The sequence below is a fragment of the Brachionichthys hirsutus genome, chromosome 3, assembly GCF_040956055.1.
Source record: "Brachionichthys hirsutus isolate HB-005 chromosome 3, CSIRO-AGI_Bhir_v1, whole genome shotgun sequence".
Lineage (NCBI taxonomy): Eukaryota > Metazoa > Chordata > Actinopteri > Lophiiformes > Brachionichthyidae > Brachionichthys > Brachionichthys hirsutus.
In genome coordinates, this window is record NC_090899.1 from 7838869 (window position 1) to 7857948 (window position 19080).

The 19080-nt window shown below is 43.3% G+C and overlaps 1 protein-coding gene across 1 annotated transcript in view; it reads left to right on the forward strand.

Moving 5' to 3' along the window:
• fhod3b (formin homology 2 domain containing 3b) overlaps positions 1-19080 on the forward strand; it is a 73008-nt gene that overhangs the window by 47883 nt on the left and 6045 nt on the right. Inside the window, exons 6-20 of the mRNA XM_068755838.1 lie at positions 8315-8409; positions 9097-9208; positions 9742-9836; positions 10417-10560; positions 10721-10968; positions 12104-12217; positions 12363-12533; positions 13476-13538; positions 14097-14207; positions 14394-14528; positions 14924-14974; positions 15743-15927; positions 16591-17103; positions 17194-18113; positions 18718-18876. Of these exons, the coding sequence (XP_068611939.1) occupies positions 8315-8409; positions 9097-9208; positions 9742-9836; positions 10417-10560; positions 10721-10968; positions 12104-12217; positions 12363-12533; positions 13476-13538; positions 14097-14207; positions 14394-14528; positions 14924-14974; positions 15743-15927; positions 16591-17103; positions 17194-18113; positions 18718-18876 (3116 nt within the window). The remainder of the gene's footprint in view (positions 1-8314; positions 8410-9096; positions 9209-9741; positions 9837-10416; positions 10561-10720; positions 10969-12103; positions 12218-12362; positions 12534-13475; positions 13539-14096; positions 14208-14393; positions 14529-14923; positions 14975-15742; positions 15928-16590; positions 17104-17193; positions 18114-18717; positions 18877-19080) is intronic.

Below are 19080 nucleotides of genomic sequence, written 5' to 3' on the forward strand. Positions count from 1 at the left end.
CAACTTTCATTTAAGACTGCAGTTGAAGCCCAGACACCCTTTTTGTTGTTTCTCATTCATGTACTTGACCCTCATAATTTGGGTACAGGTTGCAATCAGATGTTTACTCCCCCCATTTATTATCTTAGATACTGAATGTACATAACTGTTATTTACATTTTCTGGCAAAAAAAAGAAGCAAAAATCAAGCGCAAGCGACGGATGTGCTGATGTCATCATCCACACCCCACCCACACAGGAAAGCTATCAACATGACGGACCCCAGCCCAGACTGCGTCTGTAGCCTCTGATCGTTATTGTTTGATTGCTCATCTGAGCTCGGCCTGATCTCTGACTCAAACAGATACATCACACGGATGAAATGGCCAAAACACCACACAGTATGAAAACAACAGGTAGCTTCAGAGTCGACCACATGTAAGAGTTTTTGGTGTCATCACGCCATTTCTCATATCGTTCCATTATTTCTACTCATGGCATCCTCTTTTCCTCTTTACCTCCCCAAGGATTCCGATAATACATATCTGTCAGGTCATTTCTGTGAGATTCTCTATTGATTCGTGCGTTTATCTATTATCTTCATCTCCGCTGACTCGGACACAGATTCCCCCTATTCGTCCGTACATCACCATGAGAAACGAAACCAAACAACAACTCTCCCAAAAGACCTTTAACCTCTTTCATCTGCTGACCTAATTTCTCCCAATGCAGCTGAGAAAATGTCGATCATAGCAGATCGCCCTCCCTGAGCCATGTCTTGGAGGACACAAGTGGAGTAGTGCTGGAATGCAGATGTCAGAAATGTATACAGAACTGGCTGCTTTACTGTCAACGGCTTCCAAGAGGAGCTATGTCATGAGGATTCCCAGGAGGGGAGTAAATCATGTCAAGGATTTAACACGTGCAGAAAGAGAAAGAGAACCAACAACATGAATTGTTTGGTATCAAATATCAATCACGTGTGTGTGGCGCCGAGGCCAGTAGGAATGCAGCCTGAAAGGTAGTTCTGCAGTTCACTCAGTAAATCCTCATCATCTCATTCTTTGTCCTCACTTTTTCATTCCCTTTTCTCACAGCCCTGGAGTTGCCTACGGCTTGTTAGTGCTACCTAAGCGATGTGGGGAATCATTATGTTTGCCTGTCTGGGGTAAGGCCCCTCTCTGGGCCCCCAACACCTGGTTGGAAGGGTCTTCAGATATGAACTTAGCTCCTTGGAGGCAAGCGTTTTTGAACCATGCAAAGGCTTGTGCGTCTTTATCACCTCACCATTGGGAAAGAGTGTGAGGTCACTTTTCCTTTTTCTTTTTTTTAGAGGTGTGCCTTTGCCATCTGGCCTCAATCTCACACTGGGTTGCAAACACACGAGCGCTGATATTCCATCATCCATCTACAAACAACCATCCACACTCACAATTATATCTATGGACTATTTGGTTTAGACCAATTTACTTAAATTGCATGTTTTTGAGGTAGGAGGAAACCGGAGAACCTGGAGAGAACCCACGCCGGAAGCTTCTTGCTTTGAGGCAACAGTGCTATCCACTGCGCCACCGTGATACCCTCATTCATCATTAGGGATATTCATTCTTACTTTTGAAATAGAGGATTAGCTGTTGTTTATTTCAGTAAGAAGAAAAAAGAAATCATCATTTCATACGTTACAGGCTAGATCGCATCCATTTTTAAATATAGTATCCGATCATGCACCAGGTTCTCCTACTGCTAAATATTCTGCTACCCTTTACGTAGAGCATGGAAAGAAAGCTGGTTGTTGGAGCGACACATTACTACTTTCAGCATGATTCTTGTTTCAGAAGTTCTAAACGGAAGGCAGCTTAGCCTTTTTCACTTGAGTAAGAGAAAGATTCCTAAAGTACTTATTATCATTACCAAAACTGGGACGAGAGATGCGAGAATAAATAGCGTGGCTTGCCCTGGATCATCATTCCACTCGTAGTATTTGCAGAAAAGTGCTCTGAAAGAAGTAATACATGTGTCTAATTGGTAGCCGTGAAGCGGGAGCTGCAGAGACAAGGCAAATTAAAGACAAAATTACCGTCAACTTAATGAACTTGTTATTCCCTGCTCTGATCCTTTCCCAGTTGACACATTCCTGGCCACGAACATCAGTGTTTTTGTATGTTTTCTCTTTCTTCCTAAAGGCCATGCCACTATCCTCGGCACCCTGCTGTTTACTAAACACTCACCATCTCCAAGTATTGACAAGATCGAATTGGAAAGACCCTTTTATTTCTTTCTCAGAAATTGAAAGAGACTTTTTCAAAAAAAAATTGGAAACAAATTTCAAAACATTTCATAAATTGCCTTCATACCTTGAAACAGAAGTTTGTGTTCATTTACTAATGTCTGTGGATTGACACATATCACAGATATGGGAAATGTGCTGTAAACAATCAACAAGTATTACTATATCAAATAAAACATGTCTGTGTTTCTCCTTTGTTCTTCCGTTCTCGTTTGCTGTCTGTGCACCTCTCGCATTCCCCTGCCGCCATTTTTAGATGTAGACGCAGCTGTTAGAATGCCGCAAGTTAAAGCGTCTGGACTTCCTGCTTTCCTGAGGGAGCTGCTCAGAGGGTCTCGGTGCGAAACAGTGATGTGCTCTAGTCAAGTGTTTCATTGCCTCTTAAACTGTCTGGGCGCTGGAGAATTGCTCCCAATGCAGCACTCGGTCTCGTCTTTAGTGTCACACACGGCAGTAACTTTAGTGGACAGCAATCTTTATCACAGGACTACAAGGGCTCCCGAAACACGAGACCCTTTTGTGGCGATTATCGCCGCTGTCGAAAAATGTTTCTCAGTGTTGTGGAGGTGAGTTTAATGTGCAGCAGCTTAGTAAGGCAGAGCATCAGGAGACACCTCTGTTCCCTTAACTGTTTTTTTTTGTCAAAATACAAAAGTGATGAACTCATTTTGTGTTTGCCTCCAGCATGGCCTCTCTGTTAAATGAAATCATGGTCTTTCAAACTGAGTGACATACTGCATGGCAGACTAAGACTTATTCTATACTGAAGGGATATTTAAATAAAATTGGGGTCATTAACCTGACCCCAACCTTAATAATAATGAAGAACTTTAGCTACCGTATTTGGAGACCCGACAGTTCATTTACCAAGTGCAGATTGAGATGAATAATATGTTTTGCTGTCTATCTGCCCGTGATCCAACATTTGTCCTCAGATTAAATAACACAGTCGTTTTAATGACCTTGAACAACAGGTCAACTATTAAAAACATGAAAGTAAAAACATAAACAGGAAGGTCTTCAACTGAAAGGAAAAACATGATCCATTATCATGCTTTACTTAAAGTTACAACCTTGTTCCTACCAGATATCTGCCCCCCCCCCCCCCCCCCCCCCCCCCCCCCCCATGTCAGATCCTGCAGACCTCTTGCATCTGATCCTAATTCAGCCCCACCTGCCTGACCTATATTCTGCCCCCGTTGTTACCTTCCACTATATCTGTGCATTTTCATCATTTGCAAACTCTCTAGCAATGAATGGAATTGCAACCCTGTGCTGCCGCCTGTTTTACCGTAACACAAGCTGGTTATACTGTAGGAATGTTTGATATGGTTCATTTCTCAAACTCTTATTTTATCATTGCTGACCTTGATGTCTCCGATGCATAAGCTGTAATTTGAGGAGAAAATAAATATCTTTCCAGTAAAGTAGCACACAGATGCAAATCCTCAGCGTTAAAGTCAGTTTTTACGGCTGATTCCTGTGAGCTGACTGTTTCCTCCCGAGAGCTGAGCGAAACTAGTGGCTCATCTTTCAGTTTGCTTTACAAGTGGGTGGCTGTCATGCAGTAGCTTTACTGCCAAAGTCTTCCATGCTTGGATGGGATGTAAAAAGCTCCTCTGCTGGGCTTGCTCTGGTTGTCTGTTGTGTTAAAGGGATTTTAGAAATGTCTGCTATTTGAAATAATGAGGAAGTGTTGTCCTGTCAGCTCAGCGTACCCTGCTGCTTACGGTAGCACTGACCAGCAGTGCCAGCTCCCCTGCATTAAATACATGCTGTCTTTCCATTGCGTTTGCTTGTTTGTCTGTGAGTAATTTGCATCTCATGACCACTGTAAATCGCATCCTGACTAAAAAACGGAGGCCTTCCAGTGTTGTTTTTTTCTGTACAATGTACTGTAAGTACCGGTAAGTGACTGGAATTGATCTGGCAGAGGCAGTTTGTCTGGCTCTCGTACTTTGGGTGATTAGCTGAGTAAGAAATGGAACATAACCTCGGAATAAGTCTTATCCAGCCCAGATACAGTACTAGCTGCAAAATTGGCCTGAGCCACACGTTTGTCTTTTTATGGTAGACTCTAAAAATAAATAATGATAAGTGTAACTGCCAATTCTTATTTCTTTAAATATTTTCTTTGTTGTTGTAATTATACAGAAACATATCAGAATGAACTGTATTTTATAGGTCGACTCTGTGTCAAAGGTCACTCTGCCCTCATCTGGAACCTTTAAATAATCCTTTTGTTTTGTTTTTTTAAATGGTGTATTTATTGCTTTGTTCACAATCGTGGCTCTCGTGAACCCTGATTTCAGTTTCCACAGATTTTTCACAAGCACTAAACACATCTCAGAAGGAAAACCTGCCAAGAAAAGCTAACCGTAGCCGAATCAGAGACAATATCATACTAGGAAATGGCTTTAAACCTCTGGTCGCATGGCTACACATTGACAATCAATAAAAACGTTGCTTCAGGTTCATTGATTGCTCTCAAAAAGAAAAAGAAAATTGATACATTGATACAGCTTTTTGCCTAATATAATTTTTTTAATGTCTGAATACAGAACTATTTGTTTGCATGTGTGTCTGCTATTAACAACTGTTAAACCATTGCTGTGTTTATAGCTTATCCAGCTGCCATGAGTGACTAAAAAACTTTACTTTATGTGAATTATTATAAATACTGGTTCCAGCAAAGCAGATATGAGAAATACTGAATTGACAGGTTGGTGTTTGTTTATCTGGTCCTTTGTTGCCAGACTCCATTTTGGACACTGTAATAATGAAAACTCAAATAATTTTAATGACACACCAGAATAACATACTTCACAATAAAGTGTTGTGCAGCCTTTCGTTCTATGGAGCGCTCAGTCCTCAGGGGTACCGGGAGGCATACTTCAGGCCCGAGTCTCTAGATCCCGGATAATGCACAGCCTAACAAGATAACCGGCTCTAAGTTGCCCTGAATGAGATGGAGATTTGGCCCCTCTCCCAAAATCCTGACAAAATAAATGTTGCACACTGACAGACAGCTTGGCTGACCCAGTTTTAAGAAATTCCAAATAGCAAGTTAAAGCAAAGGGTCGGAGCGGTGAGTGGAATGGTGGTGAACAATGCTGTCAGGGAGTGGCGGGAGAGTTGATGCATCTTCCCAGATAAGGTTTTATTTTTTATTTTTTATTTTTTTATGTCTATGTAAGCTGGCTCGTGTTGGCGTCAGAACGCTTCTCACCTCAGCCGTGGTCAGGGAGCTGCCCTTCCTGCACATTCCTGGGGCTGTGGAAGATAATTGCTGTGGTTTATGAGAGGGAGAGGCCCCGAAACAACTCTTCCACTCGGATCCGAAAGTTTACTTCTTCCAGAGTTCTGTTTCAGACCGTCGAACAGGGTCCGTCTGATCCACACGGTGGGTCTGTGGTTCCCTCCTGCAGCGCAATGCCTTTGTTCCGTTTACTCTTTCGGCAAATGTGAGTTAAGTATTGACAGAAATTGAGTGTGAGATCGCTTCGGACGCCAGGCTGCTCATTGAGCTCTTCCAAGTTTCTTCCTCAGCTAAATCTGTCTTCCTCGCCTATTCTTTCCCTTAATGGCTTACATTGTTATTCTAATCACTGTTTTTTTAAAGGAAGCCTCATTGTCTGCCGGCGTCTCATTACGTGATATATATGCAAAGAGACTTGGCGATGTTATTGCTGCGCTCTGTGTCATATTATAGAGCAGCTCCTGATTACTCAAATGGAATCACACATTTTTTGGCCTCCGATCAGCGCCTTGAATCTGTAGACTCAGCACTAACACAGTATTTATATTACCGCTCTTTCTATTATCGATGACCATCTATCATAGAGTTTGAGAACCAACGCCCGAGCTGTGGACCAGTCAGCCTCATGTAATGGTACAAAACAGGAAAAAGGATGTGATTTGATCTCACTTTTACAGCCTGTGACTGCAACCTTCATTTTCCAGAGTAATTTCATGACTAATTTCATCACAAGTGTGTGGAAATCGGTTCTATTTGAAGTTTGAAAAGGTGAAGGCTTTGAACGTTATTCGATGCTTCCCTTAAACCGTTCTGAGCAGACTCCAAAGGTTATAGTTTCCCATAATGAAAGGTCATTTTGTCTTTGTTTTTTAGACACTTGGTATCGTTTTAGCTAACGGCCCTAACTAAGCGCAGTCCCTGTGCCTTCCGGCACTGAATAATTATCAAAAGAAGAAGTTGCTGTGGGTTCGGCTTAGGGTTAGGTCATTCTTGCATGAACATTGCTCCCTAAAGTAAATATACCTACAGTAGAGACATTAAGTGTAATCTTGAGTAAAAAAAAAAAAAAAGCAACCCTTAACCTGTCGATGAATCTCAAAATCTCATTTCATTACATGGTGGACTTTAGGGATCAGTTAAGTCGCATCTGTCATCGGCCGAACCTTCATGTTGCGTAATGAAGTTTTTAAAAGCCCATGTAAGGCCACTTATCCTCTCTCATCCCTTCTTTAAATTCCTCACAACCTCACCAGTTATTGTGCGCAGGTGCACACAAGAGGTAGATGCCTTGCAGCTTAACGATACTGTTGGTCAGACATCGGCTATGAGCTCAAAGAACTGGAAAATAAATTAACAGCTGCTGGTGTCAATGAATTGCTGTGAATAATTTGAAGGGTTAGGTTTAAACAGCATTAAATAGGAGTTCATGCTAGACTTAAAAGACCAGCTGAACATCATCTCGATGCTGCTGTCATTCATCTGTCAGTGGGGGGCCCATAAGAGGTGGGGGTGTTAAACGAGAGGGTGTCCCTCTGACCTGCTTCATGCTGAGGTGGGGGTTAATCATGCTCTAATAAACACTGTGCATGATGTGGTCTGCTTTAATTTCACCATATTGTCCACACGGCTGCTGGCGACTGTGGGGCAGGGTTTTGCACTCGCTGCAGGAGAGGACTGTCAGGAATGCTGTAGCCTGACATGCTGTGAGTAATTAACCCTGATTGATAAAAGATGAACTGGTACAGCAGCAGTGGGCCCATTAGCACGCACACACACACACACCATGCGAGCCAGTGTCCACCCACACACTCTCACACACTGAACACACAGCAGCTGCACCTGGGAATTTTGGCATCTATAAAGCATATTCACAATTTTCATGCCCCTCTAGAGAAGATGGGAGGAAAAATATATGACAGAAGCAGCAACCTTTCAGAAACAGTTCTTGAGTATTTCATCTAGCTGTTGGTCAAAGACTGAGCTCTGCCTGTTTATGTTTGTTCCCCTTAGGTTTTTAGCAGTTCAAGACAGCTGGTGATTTACCTCATGGATGAGCGGAGAAACAGGCAAAAGGGCCTTCCAACATATTGCCTTTTAAATATACATGGGTTTTTTTGTCCTGCAACCATGTACTGCCGCCCTAACCCACCCCCCACTGAGACCGTGTGGCTCTCATTATGTTATTTATGTATCATATTACAGATGGAAGTTTTGTCTGCATCCACAGAGACACCCTGTTCAAATAGGCTTCATCTAGCTGTGTCCACTGGTGGGAGTGGATGACCTTTATTTTTCTTTTTTCTCTGTCTAATTGTTGATTGATTGATGATTTTTGGAAACATCCAACCGCAAAGCAGCTCCAGTTTGTCTGCAGATGCAATCATGACGGCCAGAGGAAGATCATTAAGGCTCTTCTCTTACGACATATTTGTTTGCCAGTCTGTACGAGTGCTTGTTCTTTCCTGCATATGTCATTTCTACACAGAAAGAGAGCGACGTACATACTGTATGACAAGGTTATAAACACCCATGGCTGAAGTCAGTAAGTCATGATAAACTGGGAGTTTGCCCTCGCTGATCTTCATTATCTCTATTTTTTCTGTTTTATCTTCATATGACATCATTATTTACACACTTTCTTCACATGTAACTAAAAACAAAGGAATGTGGGCTGTGACCTGAAAGCAAATACTCTATTTTTGTGTGAGAATAAGAAACGGTGAAAATGAAATGGCAAATAATTAACCATTCATCATCTCTCTCTCTCTCCCTCCTCACTTTCATTCCAGCTCTCGGTCAAATAATGCTGTATGTGGATGGGATGAACGGGCTCATATCTCACAACGAAACAGTCCAGTGGCTTTACACCCTGGTTGGGTCCAAGGTAAAAGGGAAAATAAATCATATTAATCCTTGACTTAATTCAATAACCTCGTCTGTGCTTGGACGCAGCTCAAACTATCACAGTCATGGTCCTGTAGGCCTCCTCAGCCCTCTAGTGGCCAGATGCTGTCATGTACAATTAATCAGGAACTACGCTGACTGGCTTCTCACTCTACATTTTCTAATTGCTTTCACTTTATTCTAGTGTGAATTTTGAATTCATATTTGTCATTCATCTATTTTAAAATGATTTGAATAGCGCATTTCAAATCATTTCTTAATGGTACATTTCCATTCTGGGTAGTCATTTGAAGTAGGAGGCCTGGGCTGCTGCTTGTCCAGTCATAATAGTGATAAGGCAGCTGTTTCAGAGTGTTACATGAATGCTTTAATTACCAATGATATGATGGTGATTGTTTTTGTTATACAGCAAAGAAAACACTGACAGCATTTCTACTCCTTTCTATTCTAACGCTGTTTGAGTAGAGAACATGGTGTTTCCTTGAACTGCATGCCTCGATCCCACACAATGCTCTTATCAAATGTGTCAAGACAGATCACACAGGGGAACCCTTTTTTTTTTTAAGGAAATGCGGTACGATAATTGGAAGAACAACCATGTCACGTTTGTCAAAGTGTCTGAACAGTAACATAAAGTCCATTTACCATATCTTTCCCGCTTGTGCAGTTCCGCCTGGTGGTGAAGACGGCCCTGAAGCTGCTTCTGGTGTTCGTGGAGTACACTGAGACTAATGCTGCCCTGCTCATAAAGGCTGTGAATGTGGTGGATGCCAAAATAGGTGAGAGCCCAGGCTAACCCTGCTGGGGTTACATTACCCACTGCTTTAAAGGCGTTCACCTCATACTGTGATGTAAAACAGGGCATTGAGCACCACTGTGCAGGGGTCTGGTGTCCTTCTGTCTCACTCCTGTCTGATGTTGCCACATTGACTGTCGTACAGCTTGATTTAGTCTCCTGAGGAGAAGGCGATGGCTTTGACCCTTGAGGCTGAGACACAGGGCAGCCTTTGAGACAGCAGATGTTTTATCACTGCTCGCTCTTTTAGGAAGTCTGCTTTTTGACAGTGCTTGACTTTCCGGAGCCATAAGATGACAGAGCAGTTAGTGTTCGCTGCACCCTGAAGGCCTGCACAGATGCAACATTTTTATAATTTTTATACTATTGGATTTTTTTTTTTTTTAAACAAATTAACCAATCGATTATTTAGTAATTAGTCTCTGCTAAAAGTACAGGTAGCTGTGTCCTGCTATATGCTAGCCGCTTTTCTTGCAATGTGATGTGCAACGTGTTGCATGCTATTTTCTGCTGTAGGCACGAAGCTGTGGTCAAACATCATGGAGATCCTGGATGAGAAGGATGGAGTCGATACGGAGCTGCTGGTGTATGCGATGACACTCATCAATAAGGTCAGAGGGCCGTCGCTACTTTCTTATTCCTCTATATTTAAAGCATTTTTCACACTTTGCATTTTATATGCACCTGGGTTTTATCTTAGGAAACTGAGGAAGAATTCTATGAATTCTGTAACTGTGTTTGTGACAGCCCTAATAAAACATTACATCCGTCAGGCTTTCTTAAGTGTGTTCTGACCCATTATCACTCCTTTTGCTCCACATTAAAAAGCCAAGGAGTTGCTGTAGCCATTTACAGCAGCAATAGCATAGTGTTGTATTTTTTACAGCGCACGGGGCCATTTTATCTTATTAAAAGTATGCCAAAGTCAAAATACAGGCAATATAAGTGTGTTAAGAAGTACTGATTGAAGCAATATAAGTGTGTTAAGAAGTACTGATTGAAGTTTATTTATATATCATTTCTGGTTACAGGTTCCATTTCATGCAAGGTTTAGACAAACGTGCATCAGGAGTAACTTTAAACTCTTTTTGAACAAACTTGTATTCTATTTTACAGTTAATCTAAAATAGTGTGGCGACAGAGTTTCTCTCTGTTTTAACAAATTGATTCTGGAATCTGTTTGTGTTTCAGACTCTGGCGGGACTCCCAGACCAGGACTCGTACTATGACATGGTGGACTGTCTGGAGGAGCAGGGCATCGAAGCCATGGCCCAGAGGCTCCTGGGCAGGAAAGGCACCGACCTCGACCTCGTGGAGCAGCTCAACATCTATGAGGTCAGCGAACCTACTTGGTCCACATTAGCATATAAACACAGAGCTTTAATGCTGTCTTAATGGGCATGTGTGTCTTATTGTAGGTCACGGGTTACGTGAATGCTCACCCACCTGTACGTTGTGCACTCAGTGCATTTGCTCTGTAATGCCTTTGATTCAGATGACTCTCCGCCATGAGGACGGAGACAACGAAACCCAGTTGCCACCCAGCGCCCGCAAGGACCGCCGACGGGCCAGTGTCGGTGGCACCGACGAAAGGCGTGGCTCGGAGAGAAGACGCAGTCGGAGGCATTCGCTTCAGAACAGCAAAGGCGATACTTCTGCCCCTGCATCTCCGGGCAGGCCTCAAAATTACGCATGCAGCTTCCTGCCCTTCGGTGGCCAACGTGTTGAAGACATCAGTGAAAGGTGAGCTTGGACTAAAGGTTCAACCCCTCCTGGGTTTCTTTGGAGGTGGTATATTTTCAACCCCGAGATAGCGCCGCAAATCACAATAAACAATTAACAAATTGTTCCAGCTTAACTTCAAGTTTTGTTTTACTGCCATATTTAAGTCTTGGAGAGATTTGCCTTGATTGTATAGCAACTTAAAAAAAAAAGGCAACGATAAGGAAATGCTGGAAAGAGACATTTAAATTTTTTTTCCATTGCCAATGCAATGATGGAAATAGGAAGCTTCTGTAAACACTTGATACGTGTTATCTACAGTCCGTCACATTCTTCCTTCTGTGTGAGTGCTGAAGTCATGACAAAATCATCTGTTTCATATGAAACAAAAAATAAATAAAAAACTGGTGATACAGAACCAAATTGTACATTATTTTGGACTTTGTCCTATCAGATTTTGGACTGCATTTGTTTTACCTTAAATTAAAATATATACTTTTTATTGAATTAAATGCCTTCCTTTTTGTCTCTCTCAATTATCACTATTTACAGTCTTCTCTAGCTTAAACTCCTTCACTTATCTTATATTATATCCAGTGATGTCGCTGCTGGCACACGCCATTGTGATTAGAATCAGTCCTGCAGGTCATGTGATGCCAGACGAGCTTCTTCAAGTTCACCGCGGGAAACCCAAGCTACCCTTGAAGTTCACTGTTTTCCATAGTGTTCATGAAATCCAGCTCGCCTGGCAGGATCCAAGTAGTGAACAGGTTTCAGACTCATGTGTGACAACATAGTTCAGACTGTCAGATCACATAAAAGGCATCTGAAGACTCCAAAACTTGATATTGCATTTCTTTCTCCTGAATTAAAATAGTTGGGAGACGTTTTATTTAGCATTGATACCTTTGGAACGTAACCGTTGTAAAATCTTTGATCGATACCCGCTAACCTTCTCATTGCCTGACTGTCGACACTAACACATCTTCTCATGCTTTTTTTTAACGTCCTTCTTTTTGGCGTTGGCGTTGGCGTTTCTGCGTGTTGTCTCTGTGAGGACTTCTTCACTGTCTTTTCACATTGTCTATGTCCAATTTATCTTCCCTCTCACCTGCCTGCATCCTCCCTTTCCTCCTTTCCACTCCTCTCGTCACAGAGAAGAGGAAGAGGAGGAGGAAGAGGAGGAGGGAGATTGGGAGGATGAGGATGAGGAAGAGGCAGATGATGAAAGCCACCCAGTCATTGAGTCCACTAGTCAGGGTGCACGCAGGTATTTTAGGCAATATGTGGTTCCTAGTGCTTGATAATGTCCCCTTTTTCTTGCTAGTTATTCTTCCCTTGGAAAATGTGATTATTTTCCTCATTCCCCGTGGAATCTCTTGTATTTCCTAGTGTCCTAGGAAATCCAATCCTAGTGTGGCTCCAGCTGCAATCAACACTCCTAGCATGTGTCTGAACTTGAAGTGCATGGCAAACATCCTCCCTAATTCCAGTTACCCTGAAGAGCAGAGTGAATATTCCAGCACCAAGACCAGAACGTCTCCTCCTGTGTCCGTCGCTCCTAAAAAGAGGACTCTTAGTCCTTGGTGTGTTCCTCCCCTAACCCCCGTACTGTATCCTCCCTGCTGCTTTGATTAAAGTGCCAGGCCTTTGCACATCCTCAGTGTTGGTCAGCCTCAAACTCGGCCCCTTCTTTGACCCCGTCCCCTGATTTGAACCAGATCCAGGTGTCTGTTGGGGCCACAGAGAGTGCAAAGGGCTGGCAAATAGAAGGTGCTACAGAAAGAGCTACATGTTCATGCTCTTACTCCTCAACGATGGCACGTCACAGCACCGCCCCCCTCCCCCCCCCCCCCCCCCCATCACTGCGTCTTCATAACTGTACACTCAGCAGTGATACTTGCACTGCTTCTAAATGTTTAGATACTGTCTGTCTTTGCAAGTTGTTGTTCGTCTAAATGATATTCCAGGAGGTTGTTTTTCTCACGCCACTAAAGATGAGTTCCCATCCGCCTTTCTGAAGTAAAGATGTTTTTGTTCACAGCAGCCAGATATACTGAACCTTTATTTCCCATCGGACATGATTTATGTTGCATTTCTCAAAAAAACTAAAAAATGCTCTGGCGGAAAAAGACATGAAGACTTGCTTTTCCTGGTGGTGAAGACAAGGCAAGTCAATAATTCAATTGGAGGCATCAGAATGGAACTCAGAATGTCCCTGTCTTTTAACAAAGTCTGGATGGGCGGTCCACATGGGCGTCCTTGGTGCCACCTTTGCACGAGTGATTCACTGTTCTGTGGACACCAAAAAATCGGATTCAGTACAGTTTGTGGTAGTTTTTATCGCTTTAGACGACACAGTGATTCACTCTGACAGACAGATATACGTGTGCCCTTGTTGTCGCTGTTGTTGTGTGGTCTTGTAGCCCTCTTCCTGTCTTGGTTGTGTGACTAACATTTAATCATTTTCTCTTTGGTATGCCTGACCTGAATGCTGTCTTCTCTTTTTCTCTCACTCCCCTCTTTAGTCTGGCAGAAATAAACACCTCTGCTACATCTCACTCAGCTAGAAAGCCCTGCTGGGCAGGAAGGTAAGGCCAGCAATCAAGAGGTCCAGTTTAACAGATAATGCCGACCACCCACCTAAGGACCTTTTGAGAGAATTTACTATCTTCAAATTTCAGTTGTTGTCATGAAATCACGATGGTTACGAGTTAGTTTAGAGCCATTGTTGCCTCATACTCCTGGCATCTCGATCATTTGGTGTGAAGTGGCATAAAAACCTGAGCTGTTCAATATTATCTCATGCCCACGTAAACTTCGTCAACAACCAATAGGGGCACGCCGTTCAGCTCCAAACAGGAAGCAGCAAATCAAGCAGATACCAGGGTGTCCTTGGAGGCGCCAAAAGCCCTGGTTCTCCAACAGAAACTGGAGATAGTGTGAACACTATATTGTGATTGCTTCATCTTTGTTAGCTGCTTCTTATTTAAAAGTCATGTGTGACTATTCAAGCACAAATTATACCAGTACGTGATTTTCCATTAAATTCAATACCAAAATTTCACACTTCCAAGAGAAGACTGTGAAAGACTGTCTCCATGTACATGACGGATGTTTTTTTTTTTCCTCTTTCTGTTCTTCATCAGAACCAGTGCTAATGGCACGCCATACCCCGGTAGGCATCATACTCCTATATCCCAGATCCATCTCGTCACAACTTCAACAACCTCCAGTCCAGACTCCAAACCAGCTGAAAGGTTTGTGTCTGAACATTTTCCACAGCTCATGCAGAACATTTTGTTATTATGGTTGATTAAATGTAACTCAACACATATGTAAAGCTTCTACTCGCACAAATGCAAAAAATAAATAAAACTTCCCAAATCCCAATCCATCACTCAGTTTTGCTAATCTTACATTAGCTCTTTCTTGTTGGCGTGTAGACCCGCTTTAGGGGGCTTGCTGACTTCATCCTACAGGCAGCATCAGGAGTCCCTTGCTGCAGAGAGAGAGAGGAGACGCCTGGAAAGAGAGGAGCGTCTGCAGAGAATCGAAAGAGAAGAAAGGAACCGCTTCAAGTTAGTCTCAGCTTACCAATCACTCAAAGCACTGCACGATTTCAGGCCAGAGAGAATATATTATTTCTTTAGTTTGCACCGCTGTACAGACAAGCTGGTATTTGATCATGTTCAGAAACAGGTGGTTTCAATTCTTTTCTCCGGAGAGACATTCTCATATCTCCCATGAGTCTGATAAAAGTTTGGTTGTCTTTTTTTATATTCATTAGATAAAATGACGTCTGCAAGAGAGCATATGTTCCGCTCAAGTGTCTCGTCATGACATTTCTGATACTCTGTTTGCTTTCTTTGCACATGCCAATACATGTTCAGCTGAAGAATCATCAGATTTAAGATAAATGGGTGAATTTAGACACTCTCTGAATACAGGCCCTGGTTCTGATTCTGTCTTTCAGTCGAGATTATATAGAGAAGAGGGACGAAGCTCGCCAAGCCAGGGAGGAGAGGTAAGTTTGCTTTAATGCATGCATTCCCAAGGATCCACGTTATTGCAGTAGTTGTAAAGCCTGATCAAACGGCTCAGCTGAAACCTCTTTTAGAATTGACTGCAGATGTGAAGTCGGTTGCACCCGGCCCCCGTCTGGGCTGAATTATAGGTGTCAGAACCCCTTTAGTCCCGCTCACCATTAAGATATCCCAAGGCAAACAGGACAAGTGTGTAACTGCATTCAGCATTGATGTGAACCAGTTGCCTCCATCCAGCCATACCTGTGTGTGCGTGTGTGTGTGTGTGTTTGGGCCCATGCCCTCACGTCTTTCAAGCTGGTGAACACATATGTCCTAAAATTTTAAAGAACGTGCAGAGATCAGTAACAACAAAATGTTAAACAGCACAAAAGCAGGACTATAATTTGTAATAATTTGAGTTCCTGAGTAATTACAGCTCCATTCCTTCCACAATTACCCTGTAATGATACAAATATGTCGATGTGTATTTGCTCACAGCGTAAATATTGCTAATATGATATAATATATATCATATGTATTTAAATGTATCAATGTGCATGTTATAGAAATAAGATTGTATAAATGATTCTGGCTTTAAAATCAGTTTCACACGTGCGATTTATTCAATGGCTTTGTTTGTCAAAGATAAGTCACACCAGCCTTCGCATGTGACGTCCTAACAGCGCGTGCCACAAGATTCAAACGGTGTAAACAGCTGTTAACATTGAGCACAGACGCACGGCGTGAACGTTTCGTTTCTACTGCAGGTACAAGGCCGTGGAGAAGCTGGCTGCTGAAGAGTTTCAGCAAGAGCATCCCAGACTGCCAACGAGAGGACGCACAGAGATCACTCTGTGTTTGAGTCCCACCCCTGCCAGCCGCTCAGTGTCCCGCTGCACCACACCCTCCTCACAGGAAGTCACCATCACCACTGCTGCACACCAGGCATTGGGTAAACCATGCCGGCCAACATCCTTCATCACTCATTCGTCCTTGGGTGTATCAACATTATGAGATGTTGGCTGCGGAGCTGATGGTTATTGGCCAATGAGTCACACACAATGGGTTTATTAGATGCAGATGAAAATTTAAAATGTACAAATTGTAACTTAACTTGGACCCGATCATCCCCCAGCTGAAGCATGTTGTGGTGGAGCACGGCTCGTAGTATTCTCCCCCACATAGACAGCTGGGTTTTATGAAATCTTTATGTGTATACTACAGAGGTGTATATATATATATATAGTAATGCAATATTCGTTCAAGTGCTCATAGAAAGGGTCAGATTAAAGATGACTTTATTTTTTAATAGTATAATTTTCAATACCGACTATACATTAAATACAAGTCAGCTTGAACTCTAAGCGCTCCTGCTTGTTTCCAGTCATGTTGTACAGCAGGTCACCATGGTAACATGCTTGGTGAAAGACCGCCACTGTCTGAAAATGCATATGCATGTTGAGTTGTGTAACCTCAGTGTAATATGGATGTGTTGGGAAACAATTTAAACCTGCTTGAGTTGTAAACATAGAATATTTATAAAGACTATCAGATAATATCAAATCACATAACTGAGCAATTGGAAGCAACTACGTTATTTTCATGTCTGATCCAGGAACAGAGCGTATGCCGGAGCCAAGCCTTGACCCACAGAAGAGAACTGAAAGTCCAGCGCCAGAGTTAACGGTATTGGAACCGTCACCCCCACATCCCTGTGATCCAGACGAGCAGCAGACAGCGGCGACTGAGGAAAATGCTGAGACTGAGTCTGACCGGAATTTACCATCAGAGCCGGCATCAGATGAACAGTCAAGCACGAGGAAAGAGGAGACGCAAGAGCAGGAGATTCTTGAGGAGCAGGGAGAGCACAAGAAAGAGGTAGAGGAGCAGGTAGAAAGAATAGAGGTAGCAGATACAGCGGATGTGACAGAGCCAGATGTGGAGGTGAGTGTCGAGTTAGAGGAGGAGCAGACGAAAGAAAGGGATGTAGAAGACAGTGTGCTGCTAAGCGAGAAGGAGAGACAGAACGAGGAAGTGAATGAAAAGGACAATTGCTCCGCATCCAGTATCTCCTCCACAAGCAGCACTCTGGAGCGGGAGGAGAAGCTCAGCAGTGACCGTGAAGCCGGTATGATTGATTATTTCATTCCTACTCTCTTTGATCATCTACTGTCTGTACACATTTGTGTTAATGTGAAAACTCTCCGTCCCTCAACAGGCCGATGGGCCGAGTGCATTAAAGACTCCGATGTGAATGACCAGTGCAACAATATACTCAACAGCAAGCGCTTCATGCTAGACATGCTCTACGCTCAGAAGACAAACAGCAATGACGAAGGGAAAGCAATGGAAGCCGAGAAAGAGGCTTGTAGCCGGGAGAAGGACGCAGAGGACGGTGACGCTACTGTGGCTAGCCTGGCCAGCAGGATCTCCACACTGGAGGCTCACAGACAGGCCAGAGAAGAAAATGTGAAAAAAATGGAGGTGGGACATCTGGACAACCAGGGCAATGTCCGAGCCGTCGCGGAAAAGTTCGGCGATTTGGTCAAAGGCTTGTCATCTCCTCCAGAGGTTGAAGCCTCTAAAGAACAGCAGCAGACTGACCAATCAGCAACCGCTGTCCCATCGACGGTGCCGCCAAAGAAAGAGTCGGACTACATCTGGGATCAGCTGATGGCCGCGCCCAGGGAGCTGCGGATCAAAGAAATGGACTTCACAGACCTGAGGGATGAGGACGACATGGACATTTTAGATATGGACAGTGTTATGGGGTCAGGTGACCTGACACCACCGCCACCTCCTCCGCCGTGCAACGCTGCCATCCCACCACCCCCACCCTTGTTTGGGTGCCCCCCTCCCCCTCCATTGCTTGGTAAAATAATGCCCCCGCCTCCACCATTCATGGCCCCTATCCCTCCACCCTCCCCTCAGCTGAGTCGTGGGGAGGCCCCGCTCTTCCAGAAGAAGAAGAAGACGATCCGTCTGTTCTGGAATGAAGTGCGTCCCGTGGACTGGCAGCGTAAGAGCCATAAATTCTGTAAGGAGTCACTGTGGGCCAAACTGGAGCCGATTAAACTGGACATATCCAAGATGGAGCAGCTGTTTGAGTCCAAATCCAAGGAGCTGCCTGTCACAAAGGTAGTGTTGTACTGCCGTTACACTAGATCCATGCAATATCACTGTAAACTTTATTTTGCTTCCGTTTTCCTCCATTAGCTCAGGATGTCCTGCTATGCAGCATCATATTAGAATGGATTAGAAGGAAGTACTGACACCGCTGCCACTCTGGATGTCTCCCATACATGAGTCAGCATTTAAAAAGCTGACCTTAATATTAGTGGAAAAGACCACAGCACTACACAGATAAAATTACCTGAATGGAAATCCTTCTTCAAAAAATAACATCAAATTCTTCTTACCTCCACCCATTTATTACATTGTAATTGCATCCATGCTCCCAAGAGGTTAGAGTTTATTGTAAGGAGCACTCCTGCAATGGAAAGCTGTCATTGATCATTTTAAAAATCACAGTGACAAAATAAAGTTCCAGTTTTCACCTTATTCCTTAGTGCCACCATGTCTATTTGTTTTTGACAAAGATGACTAATGCTTCTCTCACCGCCAGCTTTTAAGCATATATTATTTATTTATTTATTTTTAGCATTAAGAGCTTTTTCCACTGCTCAAGACGCGTGAGCTAATATTCAGCATCCGACCCTTCATTTCTTTGTGTCTCTCACAGAAAGCAGCTGTTGACGGCAAACGACAAGAAATCATAGTCCTGGATTCAAAACGTAGCAACGCCATCAATATCGGCTTGACTGTCTTGCCCCCTCCCCGAACCATCAAAACCGCTATCCTCAACTTCGACGAGTACGCACTGAACAAGGAAGGCATAGAGGTAAGCAACACTCAAAGCTGGTATTCAAAACGGTACCGAATATCAGTCCATCAAATAAACCCGACTGAAGGTCACTCGCTCCAAAATAAATAAATAAAGTTTTCTGACATAATATTGACCGAACAGCGAGTCACAGCAAAATGCACTTCATCCAAACAAGATGGATGAACTTCGTGTAGCGGGGATGACCCACAGTGTGGATGT